Genomic DNA, 23452 nt, shown 5'->3' with positions numbered 1-23452 from the left:
AAAACATATCACCCTATGGGCTGCTATGAAAAGAGTTAACTGTATCCCAGACTGATCCAATGTATGGTAAATAATGTCTTTTAAAGTTTTTGTTGAAATCTCAATTTTATAAGAAAACTTGTGTCACTCAAGGAAGATATGTACTTATGGCACATAACAATGGTGTCTGAACATTCATGCACAGAGAAAATGAAATTATTCTAAAAACGTTTTAGTCATAGAAAAGACAACAGTTAAGAACCACACTTTTGATCACAAGTATGAAGATAAAGAACAACAACAGTCTTCAGTGTCCCTGAAGCCCATGGTCTAGAGGAATAATGCAGATTAAAGCTATAGGAAAATGGTTTTACTGATGGCTATATATTATTACTGTGAAGAAACCACCTGAAAGCCTTTGGAAGGTACTGAAGATGCTGCTAAACTGTGGTGTTTACAGAAGCATAGGGAGATCATTAGGTGTTGGGGTTGTGAAGCTACTGCTCCAAAAGTGTATAATAAATACTCCTCATATCTCTTCTTCAAATGAGAAAGCCTTCCATAATTTAGAAGAGCTACAAACTTTGTCAGTGTTAAATTTTCAAAAGCTAACTCCTTATGTATTTTTTTTTTATTTCAAGCAACCCAAAACCATTATTTTAATTATGTTTAAGGGACAGTTTATGAAAGAAAACAAAACAAAATCTTAACCCCTTAACTAATCAGAAAGCAGTTATGATGCTCATATTACTGATATTTTGAGTTTGATACTTCGTGGAAACTGTTCTCCTCTGCAACTTTAGAAGCTGTTCCTATGACAACATAAATGCATAGTAGAGAGAATGGTTTGGTAGTTTGCAAACAAAGGACAGCACAAGGGATTTATATTGTAGAACTTAATGACTCCATATATCATGTCAAGAAATCCACTTACCAATAAGTGCTTAAGATATCCATAACTGGCTTATTTGAAGTAGTTATGGTGTGTTAAGTAAATAGCAAATGCCGTCAAAATCAAAGTGCACACCCCAAATATGCAACCACTCACTCAGATATAGCACTATACATATTCTGTATCTCTTAGCCAGAAGATATCAACCAGCCTGTCCACTGTTCAATTTTTGGTTTTAAGTCTGGTATAACATCTCCTGAGGTGCAGTGAGCCTGGTCCCATTCTGAGTTTGTTACAGAAAGGATTCTACTTTATGCTGGACAGATCAGAAGAGCACATGTGCATACTAGAAATGGAGGATATTTAAGGACAGTCCTTATCTATCTCTTGCTGTCATTTGGGGACAATGAAGTCTGAGCCTGGAGGATACTGTGCCACATCATGATGTAACACATCACGTAGGTAACACATCAGAGGCATAATCATCCTTTCACACTCTAGATGCAATGCCTGTCTCCAGGCAAGGTGAGGATCTTTTGGGTTATTTCCCATATGCAGAAACAATCTCATTGCCTACTCTGAGCCAAAAAAAAAACAACTGTGATAAACCTAAAATCTAAAGAGCCACCCATTCAAAATACAAAGTGTACTTTCAAACAAACAAACAAAAAAGACCCAAATATCAAATGGAGAAAGTTCAAGGAGTGGCATGGACACAAGGGGGAAATATTAAAAACAAAAGCCAACAAACAAACATTTTCAGGATTAGAATAGGTTATACTATTAAAGCCACAAAGAAAAGAAAATTACCAAAACACCAAAAGACATTCAGAATGGCATGAAGTATCTTAGAAATGAAGTGGGAAGGACAGAGTGCTGTCTGTATTCAGAAGTATAGTGGTGGTAAGCAGAAAAGGAGAACTAAAGGAAGGTAGCAAGGAAGTGAAAGGAAGAGGAAGAAAGAGAGAACTCTACAGGGAAAACCAATGCCAATTTCTTATTTTATTGTGAACTAAAAGAAATAGTGAGATTTTCTATCAAATTTAAAAAATGTTAAGAAATGTCTCATAGATGAGAGAAAAATAAAAAGCAATAAAAAAAAAAACTTTTTCAGATATAAGAAGAAGGGATAATTATGCAATAATGTGACAGGGACATCTGGAAACAAAGGGCAAGAGAAAGGAAGAAAAAATGAAAATTTAAGTTTTCTTAAATTGTGATGTTGAATGGTGGAGGAAAAAAATTGTAAGTGAATAAATGTCAAAACAAGATGAATACTGAAGCAAAGCAATTCCAGAAACAGTACAGCAAACTTATCATGAGAGAAACGCAAATGTAAGGTTCAGAAAACTAATGATGAACAACTCCCTCTTGTTCATGTTTATAAAATTAAAGCATCCAAGCCCTCTCTCTGGTCCCATGAACCTGGAGTGATTAAGCTGGACAAGAAGTCAATATGTTTTCCCCACTCTAATTAAAGTATTTGTATGGAATGGATGAAAGCATCAAGGGAATTTGAAAACTTGTCAGTCATGTTGGAGGGACTTGCTTTCTTGCCCATAAAAAGGCACTGCAAATGGGTCTTGGGGTGCTACATCAAGGACATTCTAGTAATAACAAAAAGATAAATGAACTGGTGGTAAACCAGATTCTTTCACAGCAAGATGGATCAGGTCCTGATGCAGTCCTAAAGCTGTTACAGAACCAGGAAAACAGTGGAATCTAGTAGTGTGTGACAGCAAGATTGTGGATATTTTCACAAAAGGAAACTACTGCTCTCATTAATTTCAAGTAGATAAAGCAGTGCAAACACCTCCACACACCAGAATCCACACTCTATCACTCCATGGTCTTCCACATCAATATATAAATGCCCTTTATATGAGAGAAGAGCAGGCATGCAGAAAGTTCACCCACATGAGGAGCCAAGAGACTTTTTACTCATGATTAATGCAAAGCCCAGTGGAAAGCTACCAATATTGTATTTTGTGTCTGGAATACCAGATCAGGAACAAGCAGCCAATGAAATCTTCTTCAGGCAGCTGGAAGTAACCTCATGATCATAGGCCCTGGTCCTAATCCTAAATAGGCCCTAACCCTAAATCCTGGGGGTTTGAACCACCTGATATCTGTGGAGGGCATTACAGCAGGGTACAAGCAAACCAAGAAGTTTCCAGAGTGCGTTGATAGCTTCCTGACACAGGTAATCAAGGAGCTGATGAGAGTAGCTCTGCTGTGCTTCATACTTTATAAACAAGAATCATTTGGGAAGGTGAATGCCAGGAACATGAGATGATGGAGTTCAGGATTCTGCAAAGAAGGAATAAACCAAAAAGTACAGTAATAATTCTGGGCCTCAGAAAAGCAAAAGTTCACTGTTGAGGGGTCTGGGTGGACGAATGCTATGGCAGGTGGTCCTGGGCAGATACAGGTTCAGGGAGAGTTGGTTGATTCTGTCAGATCACCTCCTCCAAGCTCAGCAGTTTTCTATCTGTACAGACCAAAAATCAAGTGAAGGCATCAGTTATTCTGCATGGATAGACAATGAACTCCTGACTAAGCCCAAGCATAGAAAGGATATATATAACTGGTGGCAGTAAGGCAGCATGATCCTAGCAGAAGTATCACTTCTCTGAGTGGAAGGAGCTGAGGTTAAGGAATATTTAATCAACTGGACTGACGTGACCTCCTGAGCCCTGATGTGATGTCCCCCAGTGGGTGACTCACATCGTTGTGAAGCCACTTTTGACTATCTCTGAAAAGGTCTCCTGATTCTCACTGATTCTCAGTGGGTTGGACAAACAGGATGCTCAAGCAGATCAACAAAAGAAAATGCAAAGTCCTGTGCCTTGAGAGGAATAATTTCATGCAGCAGTACATGCTGGACTATATGTGACTGACTAGAAAGCAAGCTTGAAGAAAAGGTTCTGGTATGCAAGAAGGTCACCTTGAAAATCACCTTGAGCCAGCAATATGCCCTTGTGGCAAAGAAGGTCACCACTGTCCTTGGCTGCATTAAAACTGGATTGTCAGCAGGCTGAGAGATATGATCCTCCCCCTTTACCTAGCACTGGTGGGACCACATCTGCAGTGCTGCGTTCTGGGCTCTGCAGCACAAAAGGGACACAGACACACTGCAGTGAGCCCAGCAAGAGGCCCTGAAGGCTTTTAAAGGCTTGAGATATTGGAGGTGTGAGGAGAGGCTGAGAAAGCTGGGACTGTTTTGAGCAGGCTCTTGTCCATGCATCCAGACACCCACCGGGAGGGAGTAAAGAAGACAGAGCCAGGCTCTTCTCAGCAATGCCCAGTGACAGGAGAGGAAGCAATGAGCACTAAAGGAAATACAGGAAATTCCCTTTAAATGCAAGAACTAACTTTCTTTGAGGCTGGTCAAGCACTGTGCAAGAACTGGTTTACAAAGAGTGGTTGTGACATCTCCGTAGCTGAAAATGCTCAAAACCCAACTGGGCTCAGTCCTGAGCCACCTGCTGTGGCTGACCTTGTTTAGAGCAAAAGGATTTGAGTAGACCATATCCTGGAGTCCCTTCCATCCCTTCTGTGGCTCTCTGAGAAAACCCTGACTTTATAGTTAGATTAAAAGTAGCGGCTGGGAAAAAAACAATTATGTTATTTCTCCTGTGAAACAAAACTGCATTTAGTCAGTTACCAAGGCACTGGCCTAGAAGTAAGAGAGATAGCATATTCAGCACGATGAACAATTCATAATGATTCTAACACAACTGAGCAAATTAGAACTACGCATATAATTCAACCTGATATATTTTAATGAAGTCTCTAATCAATTCTTTGATCTTTACAGTATGAAAATACTATATTCTAAATTAAATAACTAATTAAAGAATAATTTTATTAAATGTTATTTTCCTAGTTTGCAATTGAAGAAATAATTATTTTAAATAAAAAAGTTTTTGTAATATCATATATATAATATTAAAAATACCAAAAATTTTCATTCTAAATTATTTTTAATGATAATATTTTATTTTTGTGACTGGGAGTGCTATGTGAGAATACCTTGTATCTTAAAATACAAACAAATTTTATAGTTCTTTAATTCATTATAATGCAACATCTCCTGCTTTGCAACAGCTATTTACTCTGAACACAAGATGGTGCTCTCATCCTAGTAGATATATAAGTGAGTTAACAGGAATAGACATATCCCAGTCTTTTTCAGGTGTAGGAAACTTATGTTTAAAACCTCTTGCTGTTATCAAGAATGTAAATGTGTTCTGTTTCTAGTACAAATCAGTAGATTTTTATATTATTAATCTTTCCAGAGTGTTTCCACCACAATATTGAAAAAGGCTTCTGTTTGGTACTTGAAGGTTACTGCTTTCAAAATTCTTAAAAATGGAACCAATGTAGTTGTCTATATTTTCCTACTATAGAAAGGTTTTAGAAATGCATGTGCACATAATCTACTCCTTATAATTTAGTAACAAAAAAATAATATTTTATACCTGAATAGCCCTAAAGGAGAGAAACATAGAGGGTATTAATAGTTCTTCCATATGCCATCCTTACAAAACAACATGAAATAAAGGCAGTCGTAATTTATATTTTGAAAAAGTTATACTGGTTTCACTCAGACAATAAAATAGTCACAAGAATGGCATTCCAATTTATACTATAAAATTACAGAATATGTAAAGCAGTATAGAAATTAAATATTCCATGTTATTATTGATTATTATACCATTATGATGTTATTACATAAGTAACAAAATACATTATTTCTGTGCATTAAGCATCATTTTGTTGGGCTTTGCAGGATACTCTGGATATAAATTGCAATCATGGGCAGGCTAAAATATTTTTACAAGATGGAGCTAAAAGCAGACCTGTTATGGAACTGGTGTGCAGCCTGGCTGTTCCACTTCAGTGCAGTGCTTTCCCCAGTGTATTTCTCACTATTTCTCAGCACCATCCACAGTCAGTGCAACTCCTCTGCTCCAAGGGTGTGAACTAGCTCTGAGCAAACCAGCTTGGGTGCCTATGCTGTACTTCATTGAACCGTGTGGATTTACCCTTTGAGCCTGTTTTAAGGCAGGGATTTCAGGCCAGGATGGGATAATCTTAGACAAATGTCCTACCCTATTTGTTATTTTTAGTCTTAGCTCTCTCCCTCCTTTCTCCCCTTCCTTTCTTGTAATAACATTTTTGAAAGGTCTTGCTTCCTCCTGAGGGTGAATGGGAAAATTCTGAAATCTTAACAATGGTTAGAAGTGAGAAACATTTTACAGTGAAGTCGTTAGACATTTCACACCTACTCCTCCTCTTCTCAAGATAGCTCATTGCATCATGCTTTGCACACTAATTCTTTTAGTACAGATCATTTGGATTTTACCATTGTTCTTTAATGAAAAATAAGGCTTTCTTTCCTCCACAAGAGAAGGAAAATTTAAATTCTTCAGATGTTCCTTGAATCATCATTGAAACAGAGGAAGAAGTTTTCTATCAGTGCCTTCAAGGAAAAATATTTATTGAGAGACAGTTTCACTTGCTTTATAAAAATTATAGAATTATTAAGGTTGTTATAGTACTGTGCACTATAAGTATATGATTTTCCACTAATGAAAAAAAAGGCTTGTTAAAACACAGCTATTAGAAACTTGAAAATGAGATCAGCTTAATACCGTCACTTTCTCAGTCACCTTTGGACAGCTCTGTGCAAGATAAATGTAACTTTTATGGATAGTTAATACCATATACAGATCAATAATCTAGTATTTCAAAAACACCTCTATGTGGTTTTTTTTCTTTTACTTTTTTTTCTTTTTGTTTTTTTTTTTTTTTTTGTTTTTTTAATATACAAACTCCCCAGAGAATGGCAGGTCAGGAGCCTTTGCCCAGAGCTCCAGCCTGTGTTCAGTTAATACCCTCTGGGCACCACAAACAATTATTTTGTTCAGGGTCAGAGAGTCACTGGGATGCTTAGCCAGTGGGGGTTTTTCACCAGAGAGAGCTGCAAATAGCACAGAAGGGAAGAAAATCACAGATGACTGCTCACCAGTAAGGCGGGAATACCAACAGTTTCTTTTTAAAAGATTACTGTGGAAGCAGAGAGCAAAACCAGCAAAGCTGCAATCTGTTTACATTCCTAAGTCCTTGCAAAGAGAAACTGCCTCATCACAGGTTGCACTAAACACCTTTCTGTTCCCTTTTTCAATACTTCCCTTAGCTTCACCACAAATAAAACAGTCCCTAGCACTTCATACCTGCAGTCCCTTTTCCCCATTAAAGAGCTGCCCATGCTGGGTGATCCTCTTCAAGTCTGTAAACAAGGACTTGAGTGCCATTACTTGAACAAACTGCACACTACTCTTCTAAGCATGGCCTTAGACTTCTGTCCAAATAGTGTTTTGTTCATAAAAATAAGAATAATAGAAGTTGTGCTCCTTTAGGAATGTTGCATGTGACAGGGCTCTAAAAACAGCGCTCAAAGGGACAATAAAAGAAGGAATGACATTTTTCTGGTCTGGGGTTTCTGGTACAGGGTTATGGGCACAGAAGGAAGCCATGCTACCAAAGAGCAGTCAGAAGTGAGAACATCCTGTGTGCTGCACATACAGAGGCTTTTTCTCTTATCCCATGTACCCTGGTTCTACAAATCTGCTTTTAGGCTAAAGAGTAGGTGTGTCTGCTGAGGAGCAGCTCTTTGAAGAAGCTGTAGGTGTAGCATGTCTGTCATTAATCAGGCTAGAGATCACTCTTCAATCATGGAAAATTAACTGAACAGTTAGTCAGGGGGTGAGAAAACAGAGACTCATTTTTCAGGGCTTCTTACCAGATGAGCAGACACCTTTTGATTATACCAGATTTTTGTTTACCTTTTACTGATTCATATATTAATTTATAGGATATTTAAAATCTAGTGTAACAAAAATATTATTATACTTAGAAGATATCTTAAAGATTAAAAAGGTAAGGATATAAGGAGTCAAACCCCACAATGACAGTTGGAATAGTTAATGCTGACAATGAAATATCAGATCATCACTATAAATCATCACCTATAAAGAATTAATCAGTTACTTAGTGTTACTTAGAGCTCAACTACTATTATTACAATGATGAGAATTATTCCTGATTTTCTGATGCAGGAAATTTAACAACTTCATGTATTGTATGCTTTTCCTTGAGACATATTTATGGCACTGCTACTCTGAAAGCATTACTGTAAGAAGTTTGGAAACTTGTAAGACCACTTTTTAGATCCCAACACAAAAATGCATACATATTTTAAATGGATTTGGAACACACTGATTGAAACACATGAAGTCATGGAAAAAATATCTTTAAAATTTCTCTCTTCTACACAAATGTCAAGTCCCCAAGAAATGGCTCTCTAACAAGAATAAACACTGAACAGACTTATACTGAAAGAAAACAATGTTCAGGCTTAGTAACTTGTTTCCACAACATACCACTTCCAGTGCACAGAGCCTTGTGTAAGGGAAAACTCACAGTCTCAACAGCCTAAGTCCTCCTTAAGGAGAGGAACTTGAGGAGCAATGGGTCATAACACCTCCTGGTCATTCCCACAGGACCAGTAAATACAGGAATTCTACTTTGTCACTCTTCCATGCACATTACTGCAACATAAATGTAATCTATTTTGTTCCTTTCTCAGCTCAATATGAACAAAATACAATTTTTTCCTCTTTCTTTGTCCCTGAATAGACACACAGGTGTCTGTTCCCTGATGCACATCTCCCTGAATGAGGTCTGACATTCCTTCTCTTCCATGCAGATGATCTAATAATTCCCACACGCTGCTGAAAGACGTTGCAGTTTGCATGCCATGAGCTGTGTCTCAGAGTGTGTCTCACTGACATCTGTTCTAGCCCTCTGCTCACAGCCAGCACCAGTATGTGGCATAGGGCAGCACTTACGGACAACTGACAAGACATAGAAAATACCATCTGCAACACCTTTAAGTCTTTAAAGTTAATTCCCAGCATTAAAATCACAGATGCAGTTTCTTCTATTATTTATGAGCAGGTTATGTAGACATATTTCAAAGTATTATTTAGCTTCTAATAAATTTTCAGCTTTTAGTGAGCAATGGCTCTTCAGAGTAAATTTACAGAAAGCACATTATGTTATTATTTTGAATTTCTCAGTCAAAATACTATTCAGTATAAACTATCATCAGCTTACAAGAAAGGATTAGATCATTAGATGCAGCATGTCAGGTAAATATATTAGGAATACTGCAAAAGAAAAGAAAAACCACATTTTTCCTTATTATCCTTTAAAATATGAGAGTTTTGCAAATATACACTTATTCAAACCTTCATTTCAAGTTAGTCATCATAGTGCTTCACTCTCTAGTTCGTTATATGCTGTGAACCTCCAGTGTCTATGCAGTTGTTTCTAAGGTAACAGATCAAGATGCCTTGTGAAAAAAATGAATCAGGTCTTGAATATTCAAGACATCTCCAGTTGCAGAAATGAGAAAAGGGCAGTATCATCTCAACCAAGGGTTCTCAGTGTCTTTTAGACCCCAGCCTGATTTGCAGGCAAGAATAATATAATCCACCCTAATGCTGCAAGTGTGAGAGTACTGTGGCGCATGCAGTTTCAGGCATGTAAAATGTCAGAAATTTTTAATCAGAGCCATAATTAAGGAATTACGGAGGCTGTTCTCAACAGAGACTCGTTGCCTCATTGCAGGGTACACACACGCAGAATACAGATGAAGAATGTATTTGGTAGGTTGAGCCTTCATTCCAACCATTAGCAGCCACAAACAAATCTTTCTGTCAGACACACGAATCACAAACCAAAAACACCTTAAAAATTAATATGGACCGGCATGTGAAAATAAATGCACCCTTCTAAAGAGGCCAAATATGTATTATTCCTATAAAAGAAAACAAATTGATATATTCCACAAGTCTTTCACAGGATTATCTGGGTCAATCGTTGCCAGCAAATGGAACTATTGGGTTTTGTTGAGAGATTTTTGGAATTGGTTTGATTATTTCCTTTCTTAAATTAGAACTACATTTTGTTTCTTTCACAGTCTATATTGCTTATTATCTGAGTCCAGATTTCATATAAAAATATAAATGCAAGTAAGGCACATAAAGAGAACATTAACCAAAACATGAAATTCTTTTAGAAAGCTTTTGTTGCTACAAAGAAACCCTAAACTCTTTACTTAGATATCTGACACACGTGTTCACTGATATAAGCACACACCTACTACCTGTGATAAAATAATCATAAAGTATTTTTCAAATGCATATCTTAATGAGATCTAGAAAAAAGCAAATTCAGAGAAAATGGTCTGACCTGATAAAAAACTTTCAGAGCTGTGTTGTTTTCCATGTTATGTAAGAAAAAACTTGCGTATAGCTTGTGGATCAGACAGAAGTCACAGTTATATGACTGGACAGGTCATGACCACTTGTACCTCTTTTCTTGATTTCCAATCTTGTGGTCTGTCTTCTGCATTACAAATTATTGCTCACTACAAATGCTTGGAATAAAAACTGTTCTGAATATTTACATAGCTTGTTTGGCAACATACTTCAGTGACTGCTTTGCATGAAGAAAATATTGACAGGTTTTGGGACTTGTATCATTTAACAAACTGAAAGGCAGGTGCAGTGATTAGGGTCTTACGTTCTTGGAAAGATGTGAAGAGCATCTGGAATCGGCTGTTTCGACTGCCTTCATCTGCCCACATGCGGATTACACCCAGACCTGTCCTCAGCATTACATCATTAGCAACTGTGCTGCAAAACTTCGCTTTCAAATCCTCCACGGAGCTGCTTCCATCATAGACTGCTACAAAATTCCTTTTGCATTCATTGGAATTCTGCATCTCGTAGTCCAAGAATCGCAAATAGATCTATAAATCAACCAAACAAAGGCAACATATACAGACATTTGAGAATGACTGAAAAAAACATTAAGCAACTTTGCTCTACATTGCAGGAGAAAGAATGCACAACAATTCCATCAAAATAATTTTTCTGGAGCTGGTGAGCCATAGGGCACTTCCTTGGAAGACCATTAAAATGCAAACTGAACAGTGTTTCTACTTCCCTGCATTTTGTCTCGCTTCCAAGTAGAATCTCTAAGAAGATCTAGATATTTTTTTGTTCTTATCTACAGTAGGGTTCTAATTTCCAAAGACATACTTATTTAATTTTTTTTTTCAGAAGTATGTACAATGGTCCATTAAGCTGAAGGACAAATAAGCTAGAAATTTCTTCTTTTACTACTTGGCACAATATTGCTCTGTTACATGATTGACATGTGAAATAATAAGGCAAATCATTGTTGCTCTCTCCCCAGAGTCAATGTGTCATCTTATACGTTTCTGCTACACTGATTCAGGAAGTGAGAATCTGAGAGCCAAGCAGAACTTCATCATTAATCTTCTTATGCTTCCTCAAGGATCTGGCCACCATCTCAGCTCTTCTAAACAAAGCATTATGGTATACATTTTCATAATTTAGCAGGCTTCAAATCAAACTTATTTTTGGAAACTCCTAGAAACCTATGTCTCTTTCATGCAACATAAGTTGTCTCATAAAGTAATACATAATACATCCTTTTGCAAGGAATTCTTTAAATCTACCTAAAAAGAAGCAGGGGTGAGGATGAAAGGCTATTATTTGATATTCAAGTGTATATGGACTTTAATAGGGAAAACCACCAATTTTAAAAGCAATTGATTATAAAAGCAATATTAAATATTCAATCCACAGAGAAGGCAAGTACTCTTTTCAATAGATGCATGATACAAAATCAAACAGTCAAGGGTACTCATGAGATTTCAGGAGAATGATACAGAAAGGTGAATTAGGACAGGAATCGTATGAAAAGGCAGTAAGCATACACAGCATAGAGTCGTATGCATTTTCACATTAAAAAATTGCTAAAAAAGAAACCCCACTGTATTAGACAACAAATATACTTATTTCCAAACAATTTTATTGACTTCAGATTTTTTTTATATGCACAGAACAAATGCTTAATAAGCTTCTCTGCTTTTTCAAAAAGTACACAAGCAGTGCATATCCTAGTAGCTACAAGACTCATAATTTCACCTCATTAATATATTAAAGCTCTTATGGTTTGAGAATTATGTGCTCTCAAGAAGTCTGCCACAGTTTAATGATAGCTCAGATTTTTTAATGGGTCTTTTCAGGTAGTGCATTATGGTATATTTTCATTCCTTCTTATGCTTTGCGTAAGTGTTCCTCTGAAAAGAATATTAGTGAAAAAATTTTACTAGCAAATGAAATTAGGCATACTAAAGGTACATCTTTTTTCTAATCTGTTATTCTTAAAGTAACCCTTACTCATATTCCATCATTTCCATCCTTCAGAAGAGTTCAGAGGAATATATTTCAATTAAAGTGCAGTTAAGTGTATCCTGGAGTTTGCATACTATAAATTAAGGAAACTGCCTATATTGGTCTCTACAAAATGGAACAACTAACAGAAGTACACAAAGACATATTGAGATGGAAATATATCAGGGTATAGTCTTTATAGTTTTTATAGTGTTTCTCAATTTGCTGGTTGTTCAGTAAAACAGTGAAATGATACACACTATATGCTGACAGAGAAAGATCCCACATGGGAGAGGGAGATATGGGGAGAGTCAGAGCCATGATACAAACACCCAGCAACTGGCCATATTTGGGACACACCAGAGAGCTGCTTCTGTGTCCCAGACACCAGATCCTGCTTCTCAAGCCAGGGTGTAACAGTTGTTGTGTAACCTGGCACCCAGCCTCACCTGGGAAACCGCTGAGACAGTCCATAGTGGGTCTCTGCATACCTTAGGGAATTAAATGTGCCCCTTGCTTTTCTTTTGTTAGTTAACTGAAGCAGTCTGCTTCAGACAGGTGTCCCAGTGCTCACCAGCCTTGTCACAGGCAATGCAATGAATTTTTCCTGCAGCTGATTATATGGAATATTGCATACATGTGACTGTTTCCCAGGAAGAGAAATGTGTCAGATTCAGAGAAATGTGTCAGGTTCACAGAGAACAGAAGGCTTGAAACATGATCTGTCATGAATCATTACTTTTGCTGTCTATATGTGCCTATCATATGTACACCATTTCTATTTACATGCCCCATACACACATACATTACATACATACATACACACACACATACATATATACATATATATATAGATATATTATAGACCACAAAGTTTTGGTGCAATGTATCACATCACATTTTTAACTATTCCTCTCTTCAGGAAAGCTTGTATTTATTCCACCAAAAAAGATTACATTTATCTGATGGCAGAACAATAATAAAACTGTACCTACTGGGTGAAAAGCCTTGAACACTTGTTCACATGTTCTCTATTTCTATCCTGCTGCCTTTTATATATGCATTTATATGTATAATTGCATGTGCATATACATATATATATATATATACAAGCACATGTATTTCTTTTAAAAGGTATCCCATTTCAGTATGGAGATGTAATTTTTATGAGTTTTCATTCTTACAAGAAATGTGCGCTAATCCTCACTGTAGTTACAAAATACCAGCTCTCCCAGCAATTTCCAGCATTCATCAATTATTCCTGATCTGATCAAAAACACTGTTCATATAGCAGTACAGACAAAATCTTATTTCTATGGGCTTATCATTTGACATTCTTTAGTTTCTGGAGGCACAGTAGCCTTATAAAATAGTAAAATATTTCTTAGAGGAGCAGCCATTAATACTGAAAAGGAATCAAGAGAATAATAACCCAGCATCTTGTTTTGAGTCTTTCAGTAAAGAAGTGAAAACCTTCAGTTCCTCCCAAGCCTAAATTCTGCTGTCAGTCATACCTCTTCCTCTGTGTGAGAGATTCAGCCAATACCATAACATATACAGGCCTGATAGGTAGTGGAACCACTGGAAAGAAATATTTGACTTAAAAATCTATGTAGAAGATCTATAGTTCTTCCTGTGGAAGAAAGATGCCACTTTTTCCAATGGCACAAAGTTTCATAAATTAGAGAAAATAAATCCCTGATATTCTGAAGTGAGTTGGAGCTTCATTCTCATAATTGTCTTTGGGGATGACTACTCCCAGAACTTATAAAAAATACTGAGGACTTGATACAACACACCCTGAAATCAGTGGGTATATTTCAATCTATCTATTTGAATCAGACCTTTGCCTAAAGATTGCAATGCATTTTTAAAAACTGGAAACTGGTTACACAAACTGACAACCTGATATTGGATCAGATTTTATTTTAAAGAGCTGGAATAATTTAATTGCATCTGCACGCCTCTGCCAACTTGTATGGTTTCATTGCTATATATCTGCCATTGTTCCTGTCACTGGCTGTAAGACCCACACTGGCAGAAGAAAATGACTAATAATAAATTGAGTTCCCCAGGGAAAGAATAAAACTTATTATATGACAAACTCTTATCTAATGGAAAATGTTCCCTATGCATAGCTTTTTGAAATCAGTGGCAATATTCTCATTATTTTCACTGGTATGTGGACATCACTAAAACAAATTCATCAGAAAGTGAGAGAAAAATTGTCAATATTAATGGTTATTTCGCTTACAGAGATCTTAGCCATTACTTCTACCAGCAGTGAATAAAAAACTTTATTCCCCTGAAAGAAAACAAAACTAAAGAAGAGGTCACAGACTCAATCACCACCATCTGCCTTCATTAAGCATTTTTTCATTGATGCTGATAGGAGATTTTGGTATGAACATTTCCATAGACACTGACACATTATATTAGCATAATCGAGGCATTCTTGCTGAAAAGAACATCTTATTTGAAAGAAGCAGCATATCTGCCATATCTTCTTCTTTCACATTTTTGTTGCAAAGTTTTAATAAGACACTTTTGTCAAATCATCAGCTCCATATTACTTAGGGGAAGGGGCTGCTCAAGGATTAGATTAACTGAGTTTTGAGATGTCACTGCAAATGCCAATGTCATTAGCAACAAAACTGATGAAACCTCACTGCAACTGTGGCATATGTAATTTACACTCGGTTGCATTATATTTTAAATCATTCTCTTGTCACCTGTAAGTTTTGTATTGCCACCATAAATAATAATCAAAAAGGGAAATGCTGGGAAAATTTTACTCTTTATTTTCATTACATTTGAAAACAACAAAAATCTCTGACCGAACATATTAGGAAAAAAACCCTAAAATTATTATAAACTAGGAATAATATATCACCTCAGTAAAATGGTCAGATTATAATCTCCTTATAGTGAATCACTCTTGATGAGTTCTGCTTTTTAATCAATCACCGAAGGTTAGGGATGACAACATGATTGATCAGGCGAGTCAGGAAAAGCTTCAAACCATATCCCAGCATATCAGACTTAATATATCTGCACAGACACTCAGTCGTCTTAAACCAAACCAAACAAAAAGCCATCGTTCAGATGCCAAAAGTAATTTAGACGTAAGAGAAAACAACTTTTTCATCCAAGCATAATGTCCAGATTTTGCATATTCACCTTCTGGGTTCGGTAAATTCACTTGTAAGCACAGGACTGGGTTAAATTGTCCCATTGCTCAGTGATCAGTAACAGCACCTGCTTTATTCTACATTTTTTCAGCTCTGTATGATTAACAAAGTACTTTTAAGATGATACCTCCACTATTTAGGCTTGGGAAATCCAGTTTTTTTAAAGCAGATTGTGCAACACTAGTTAAACTCCTTCAAGGCAACCAGGCACCAAGTACACTAACCTAAAAAGTGTATTACCAATGATGCTTGAATTTGTCATCTGAAATGGTCTGTCCTCTTGCTTGGATGTTAATTTTTTTTTTTTTTAGTCAAAATTGCTTCAATGCAGAAGTGTCAACAATACATGATGTGTTTGGATGGATTTTTGTTTGTTATTTTGGGGGGAATATTCTACATTTTTGGTCTTTCTGTTACTAGTCTGGGACCATGTTGTGCAAATAGAGAGCTCCATGCCTCATATTTTCTTCTGTTCTGGAGCTTGGAGAATGCTGTCTGCCAAAGATTACAATTTTATATGGTACTTCTAAGATACTGGGGTTCACAAGCCAAGGCTCACATATCAGAACACCACTTTTCTAGACAGGTGAAGCACCCTGGATTTCTTTGCTTTGTCTTGCTTGTTTCTTCAAACTTCTGTGACTATCCAAGAGCTGACACTTTGTTCTCATTTTTTTCTGGTACAGTCGAAAAATGCTCACAAGTGAGCAACATTTACAGCTCCTCCGTGCTGCTCTGCTTTTTAGCACTGAAAACTGGAGATCAAATCCTGATTCTGCTGTTCTCTTTGGCAGACACTTTATTACTTTCTTTAATGGCTTTTTAAAATTGCATTTCTTAATACCTATTTGGTTTGAGGTTGCTGAGGTTTGTTATATTTCTATACCTGAATGGAATACATTCATGGTAACTTAAAAGTGGGTTTTTGACAGTTTTACTGTGGCATGTGCATTGACGTGCCTTCATAGCAGAGATTCTGTATACATGATTCCAAACATGTACTTGTTTTGCATCTTCTTCTCAGAAAACTATTTCACATAAGGGATTTTAATAGTTTAATGTAGGTAAATAATATTTTCTACTTGTTTAAACATAATTTATTAACCTTTTTCCATATATATATATATACACATACATACATACATACACATATATACATACATACACATATATATACATGCATACATACATACAGATATATATATATATATATGCTGGGCTTTTTTTAATTCATAATATTGTTTGCATCATCTGAATGTTCGTAAGCTTCAGAGCTTCTTCAGAGAAGGAGATGATCTGAAGCTTGCTAAAGTGTCTCTGGCTGTTAGGTTATTCAGCACTTAAATTTTAGTTTAACGTTTCAGGAATCACCACTCAAATGGCTTCTATTAAATCTTAGTGCACTACTTAAAGCTTCTCCTCTACAACTGATTAAGAAACCTCCAAAAATTAGTTCATGTTAGTCTGCCACTGCCAACAGCTTAAACTGCTTTTCTTGTAGGTCACATCTAAGAGCACAAATTTCCACTTCACATGGGAGAGCAGAAAATGTTTTGGTTTAGTTCAGATCAGTTTAAACACTCACACCTCCACAAATTGCTTAACCTCACATTTCCCCCCAGCTGCCTGGGAAACACAGCGCAACACCCCAGTCTCTCTCCAGACTACACTCTCTGTGAAGGCAGGTACCTGGAACCAAGAGTCATCCCTCCATTGTCAGGAGCATGCCAGGTAGCAGTACAGACCCTTAGTAAACATGAAAGTGTCTTGGTCACCCTGGGTCACACTGTCCCGCTCCCAGCCTCGTGCCTCACCACCTCAGCCTTGTCCATTGCCAAGCTGCTGTCCAGCTTGTGCTTGGACTGGCCCCGCTGCCTGGGCAAGTCAGCCACCGCTACATCCCAGCCACCATGTCCAGGCCTGTCCAAGTTTCATTAGTCAGGTACTGACACTGTGGCCTCTCTCATGCTGGCCCCCTCTCCCCTTCCCACAGCTCTCAATGGCTCTGCTTGAAACATGCCACCACTTGCTGGCAGCTCAGGGTTAAGGATGCTTGCCATGATGTGTCAAAACTAGATACTCATTAACTGACACTTTGGGTTTCCTTGATGTTTTATGTCTTGCATCCCATAACCTTTGTCTAATATCCTGTTCAGGATATTGGACAAGAGAATTAGATGTCGCTTTGTCTAACTACCTTATAATTTAATTTTATTTCTCATGGTGCACATAAAGAGGCTTCTCCCACCATTTATTCAGTCTAAATGTACTTATTGCTTATTCCTCCAGAATAGTTTATTTCCACTGGACTACATTCAAATGAATTCCTCTTTTGATGTCATTTTTTGAGGTGCCCAGAGAGTCTGATAATAAATAATGTTTTTAATAGCACTCTTTACTGTTTTTTTCCCCAACACAACAATATCATATTTGTAAATATTTTATTACTCTTACTATCAAGTTCTGCTGGGTTACTTTTTCTACAAAGCCTCTCAAAGAACAAGCATGACACAGAGGTACCTTTCTGGGAAAGTTACCCACCAGAGTGAGCTACCTTAGCACAAACATGATTCTGTCTTCTGAGGGACTTTGTCAAACTATGCTGAACCATCCAACATAGAAAAACATTTGTTGATATTATCCTACAATACTTCACCCTTAACAGAAAGTAAGAAAACTGTAATTCTATTCTTATTTTCAATTCCTAAATACAAAATCTTTGCTTGTCCCCTACTTGCAATTTTTACTTCAATTTTTTTCAAACCACTGTGCAATAACCTTATACAGTTCCTTCTTTGGGCTTTGTTCTACACTGAAGAATTTTCAGATGAGGAAGTTCCCCCAGAAATTTATTATTCTGGGTGAGTTAGCACCTTCAGTCAGCAGCTCTCTTCTTAATTTTCCATTCTTGCTCTGAATACTAATTGCATATATTCTACATGAAGTGTAGAATCGCTGGTATTACTCTACTCAAAACTCACAGGAACTGACTTTGAATGATTACAAGAAACACAGGCTTTTCAACTAGTCACTTTCACATATAAGAAATATTGTGTTCAGACTGCTTTCTGCCTTCTGCAGCTTTCTGCACTTAGAGAATGTTTGAATGCTGCATGCATTTCAGATTTACTTTTCTCTGTGTGTGTGTGTGTGTGTGTGTGTGTGTGTGTGTGTGTGTGTGAGATAGGGTAATCAGTGATGGCTCTATTTTAAGTGTGTGCAACAAATTTTCTGTCCCATTCCAGATCAGTGAGGGTAGAAGCATTAGACCCAGACTGTCAGCGTGGAGCTCAAGTTTAGAGACCTCAATACACGCTTCCTGGCTGATCTCATTGCTCATATACTGAGCTCAGACTTGGCTGGAATCTAGAATTGGAAACCAAGGGAAGGATTTGCATCTTGCTTCTGCAGACAGTTTAGATTGGATGAGCTTACGCCAAATGAAATTGCAAGCAACTCACATTCTGGCACAGTTTAATTAAGAAACTAAAGATGAAAAAGTACAACACAAACTCTCTCTGAGAAACTCTTGCCTTTTAGGCATTATTCCCAGTAACAAACTGTGCAGCCCAGAGTACAGGAACATGTGGGTTTAAAGATGTCTGCTGAGTTCTCACTGTTCTTAGCAGGAGAGCTTGTTTTCATAGGTGCAAGCTGACATAAATTAAAATGATGTCACTAAATAATTGTACTGCATATATCATTAATTCAAGGTTAGATAGGGACAAAGGAAGCTGACTGTAAAAAATGCACACTAGATTCCAGTTCAATTGAATCAGATGCACAAACAATCTTATCAGAAACCTCACTTCCTACAAATTTCTTAAAAATGTATCCCCTTGTTCCTCCTTCCTTAATATCTGTATATTTTTCAACTTGTCCCAGTATGATGAAATTATAACTGTATGTGTGTGCATCTATACATTTATATACTTGTCTGTGTGAACGTAAATATATCTGTTTGAAAACCACACTAAGTTCAATTATTAAATTGGATTTACCCCTCAAAGATGGTTCTAGGCTTGAAAAAATCTTTTTTTTTTTTTTCTTAGCTTGCTGTGGAATCTTGACTCCACATTAGGAAACACTGATTTATATGTTTTTCTATTGCTCAATCTCTCCACCCAGGTAATTCTGTAAGATGGGAATAGCAGGATCCATCAAGAGATGACCCAGTCCAGCCCTCTGCCTAAAGGTAGGATTATTAATGTTTCTTTCATTTTTCACAGGTTGTCATCTAACCTGCACTTTCAGACCGCTAACAATGCCAGCTGAACCAACTTTCTCAAACAAACATTCATAATGCCTTCCCTGATGTTAGAATTTTCTTCCTTCATATCTAACCTGAAACTTTATTTCAGAGTGTGGGATCCTGAGTTATCCTACAGACATGGGTATCAGAGCATTCCTTCTTCCTTCTAAAAGTCTTTTATTATATTGTATTGTATTACATTCCTTCACAAAATCTTCTAGATAACATTAAATAACATTCAGTATTACTTAATTTTTCTAGAACTTTCTTGTTGCTTTCCTTTCCAGGTGCCCTTCAGCTCGGTTACATTCTTGGAATGCAACACAACTAAATGTGGGTATGGCAGTTTATGAAGAATTAATGAACTTTAATTTTTATCCCTCTACTAACAGTGGTAGTGTAGTATTCTTCTGATACACAATGTATTTCCTGTTAAATAAATACCTAGTTCAGAGTTTTACATCAGAACTGAAGTATGGATAAATACTATATAAATATACCAATCAAGTAGGTAAAATTGGGATTTTTAGCAGAGCTTTGAATTGTATACAACTTTAGAGTCAGACCAAATAAGAACATCACAATGACAATATATGATCAGCCATAAACTTGAATTTACACTATAGGGAAATGTTTTTGGCTTAATTAACTGTGCTGATTCTAATTACAATTCTGTGTTTTTCTGTTTTCTTTCTACTAATACTTAAATACATCACAGAATATATTTAGTCCCTTAAGTTTGAAGGTACCTATAAAGGTCATCTGGTCCAACTTCCCTGCAATAAGCAAGGGCACTTTCAACTAAATCCAGTTTCTCAGAGCCCCATCCAACCTGGTCTTGAATGTTTCCAGGGATGGTCATCAACTAACTCTCTGAGCGACATGTTCCAGCATTTCACAACTCTCATTGTAAAAATATCTTCCTCATATTTATTCTAAATCTACCCTCTTCTAGGTTAAAACACTTTGTCTTACCACTAAAAATCATAAAATATTTTCCCCTTTTTTCCTTACAGGTTCCCCCAAAGTACTGGAAGGCTGCTATAAGGTCTCCCCAGTGTCTTCCCTTCTCTGAACGGAATAACCTTTCATCTCTTAACCTTTACTCGCTGGAGAGGTTCTCCATTCCTTCCACTGTTTTTGTGGCCCGCCTCTGGACCTGCTCCAACAGTTCCATGTCTTTTCTATGCTGAGGACCTCAGAGCTGGATGCAGCGCTCCAGGTGAGGTCTCACCAAAGCAGAGCAGAGGGGTAGAATCTCCACCCTCATCCTGCTGGCCACATTGCTTTGGAGGCAGCCCAGGAGACAACTGGCTTTCTGGGTTAGGAGTGAACATTTCTGGGGCACGTCCAACCTCTCATCCACAAACATCCCGAAAACCTTCTCAGCAGGGCTGCTCTCCATCTGTTCCTCCTGAAGCTTATATCGATACTGGGATTTGCCCTGAATTAATATAAACTGCCTATAACACATGGAATAATTATTCATCAGTCCAGTCATCTCATATCACTACTTAGTGTAGTAAAATGGAAAGCTCATCTACTTAATTGAAAACCTCTATCAATATTAATTTTATCCAAAAGTAAAAAAAGAAAGTTATAAGATTAAAATATTTTCTGGAAATAAATTATCTGTGGTCTTTACGAGCCAACTCTTTTCATAAACTTCCCTGTAGAAAAAAGTTGATTCTAATGACTTTCTCTCTTCTGAAAATCTTTCCTGAAGAGAAATCTTCCATGTGTTATTCTGATGATGAAACAATTACATGTTCAATACAGTCCTCCTTGCTGAGGTTACACATAAAAATCTTTTATGTATTTAAAGACAGCAGAGAGTAGCGCATGTATAAATTCTACTTTCTAAAAACCTTCATGGCCAATAAAAGACAGCTAGAAGAACTATACTGTGGGGTGTCTTTTACACAGTCAATGAAAGTAGGTGGGAGGCATAAAGTTGTTCCTATTGCAAAGAGGGGAGAAGAGGTAGTGTAGCCAGCAACAATTAATGCATGTCATAACTGATAAGTTATGGATAAGAGAGAAAGTCAAGGGGAATCCAAGAAAAGTATTTTTGAATTCATTTCAGCCCTCTCATGTCTCTTTCAAAGCCCTGGCTTGCTGACTGTGGAGGAAAAGAAATGAGAACACTTTTTTTGTCTGTCTCTCTAAACCAAAGTAACTAAAGGCTTCATACAGAGGAACATTAATTTACTTTAGGCCCATTTTCACAGTTCCCAGATGAAAAACAATGATGACCTCAGGGAGCCAGCAGTGCTCCCTTAGTAGTTTCTATGTTGGGTATTTGAAATATATTGAAAATTAAAATTATAAGATTACTTCCCACTTTAAAACACACATTTATTCTTTGAAAATATGAGTAAAATTAAAGATTAATTTAAGAAAATTACTTACGGCACAAAAAGCACATTAGTACTGCCCAAATCATCATTTATGGGGAAAGGTGGTTATTTTGGCTGAGACGACAAATTACCCTTCCACAGCAGAAGGAAAAAAAAATAGTTTACAGTTCAAGCTGTAGAGTTATTAAACAAGATCTGACTGTACTAAGAAATGCACAATATATTAGAAAAGTCAATTTCTTAAATTAAATGGCAAATCAGCAAGTGGATGAAGGACTGACCTTGGATCGGGGTGGTGCTCGGATGTACCATTTACAGTCTACTGCTTCAGTTTCAGAAGCTTTTCCTTCTTTAACAATTTGTATAGATTCCACAATTCCTTCAGGTCCTCCCATCTCAAACTCACAAACTGAATAACAGAACACCAGAAAAAATGAAACCTGAACAGCAAGCAAAAATGTTTTCTACAGCAGAGTACAAAGGCCTCCAAGTTAGAGAAAAACCGAAAAACAACATACCAACCTGGCAATGGCTTCAAAACGCCAAGGTCCTTAAAATCTGGATCTTAAAAATAGAGAAAGACAAAATTAGTTTTGTTCAATACTAGGATGTTACACCAACATTGTCAAATTTTATAATTCACTTTAGTTATATTATTATACATATACTTCTTGGAAATGGGAACTGTTTGAAAGCTATGGCAACACAATAATTATTAATGCTGAAATTATTGATACCGTCATCCCAAGTTATTTTTTCTGTTATGAAATCCTGCTTTTCTCTGTCTCTCTCTTTCAGAAGGGTATAAAAATATTTCTGCATACATTAGCAAGTGAGAACATCACATAGCTAACCACATGACATTTCAGCGTAGTGAAAGAGGATATATTTACAGATCCATTCAGAATCTTTTTGCCTATTTTGCATTTTGAAGAATAACACAACTTAACTAGGGAAATCTGAACTTAATTCTGTTTATGGATACTCTGCCATCACTACTGACCACGAGGAGACACTTTCTTTGTCAGAAGCATCCATTTGGTCTTACTGGAAAAAAATACCATAAGAATTACCATTAGCAGTCTTTGTGCTAACAAGGTAATAAGTCTAATAACTGTGCTATTTTCCATCAAATAAACATGATTGTATTTATTTGTGTGAGAGGGCTTGTATCATGCTTTTATAGTCAGGTGTAATACAGACATGAAATGAGTTTGGTCTTAGACCAATGCTTCAACAGACAGTCATCCATATACAAATCATAATTTCACAAAATTTGGCTCAGGTTAATGATACTGCCCAAACCCAGAAATATGGAAGGCTAAAGCATTTAGAAATGATTTCTTAGAATAGACTGGCCTTGTCTGGGAAAATTTTATCACTTGCACTGCTTTTCTACCTAAAATGATTGTTGTACACTGTTTTTCTCATTT

At 36.8% G+C, this 23452-nt stretch overlaps 1 protein-coding gene and 1 long non-coding RNA gene across 3 annotated transcripts in view; one reads left to right on the top strand and one right to left on the bottom strand.

Annotated features, from left to right (window-relative positions):
• Positions 1-23452, bottom strand: part of NETO1 (neuropilin and tolloid like 1) — a 60429-nt gene that overhangs the window by 4569 nt on the left and 32408 nt on the right. For both annotated transcript variants that reach the window (XM_058833627.1, XM_058833626.1), the window contains 3 exons: positions 22542-22583; positions 22301-22428; positions 10532-10760 (listed from right to left, as the gene is read on the bottom strand). In XM_058833627.1, coding sequence (XP_058689610.1) covers positions 10532-10760; positions 22301-22428; positions 22542-22583 — 399 coding nt within the window. The remainder of the gene's footprint in view (positions 1-10531; positions 10761-22300; positions 22429-22541; positions 22584-23452) is intronic.
• On the top strand, positions 19535-22192 carry LOC131576684 (uncharacterized). Its single transcript, XR_009277039.1, has 3 exons — positions 19535-19602; positions 19947-19996; positions 20676-22192. It is a non-coding gene; the product is annotated as an uncharacterized LOC131576684 (long non-coding RNA).

The sequence above is a fragment of the Poecile atricapillus genome, chromosome 2 (assembly GCF_030490865.1).
Source record: "Poecile atricapillus isolate bPoeAtr1 chromosome 2, bPoeAtr1.hap1, whole genome shotgun sequence".
Taxonomy (NCBI): Eukaryota; Metazoa; Chordata; class Aves; order Passeriformes; family Paridae; genus Poecile; species Poecile atricapillus.
This window is presented reverse-complemented; position numbering and strand designations above follow the sequence as displayed.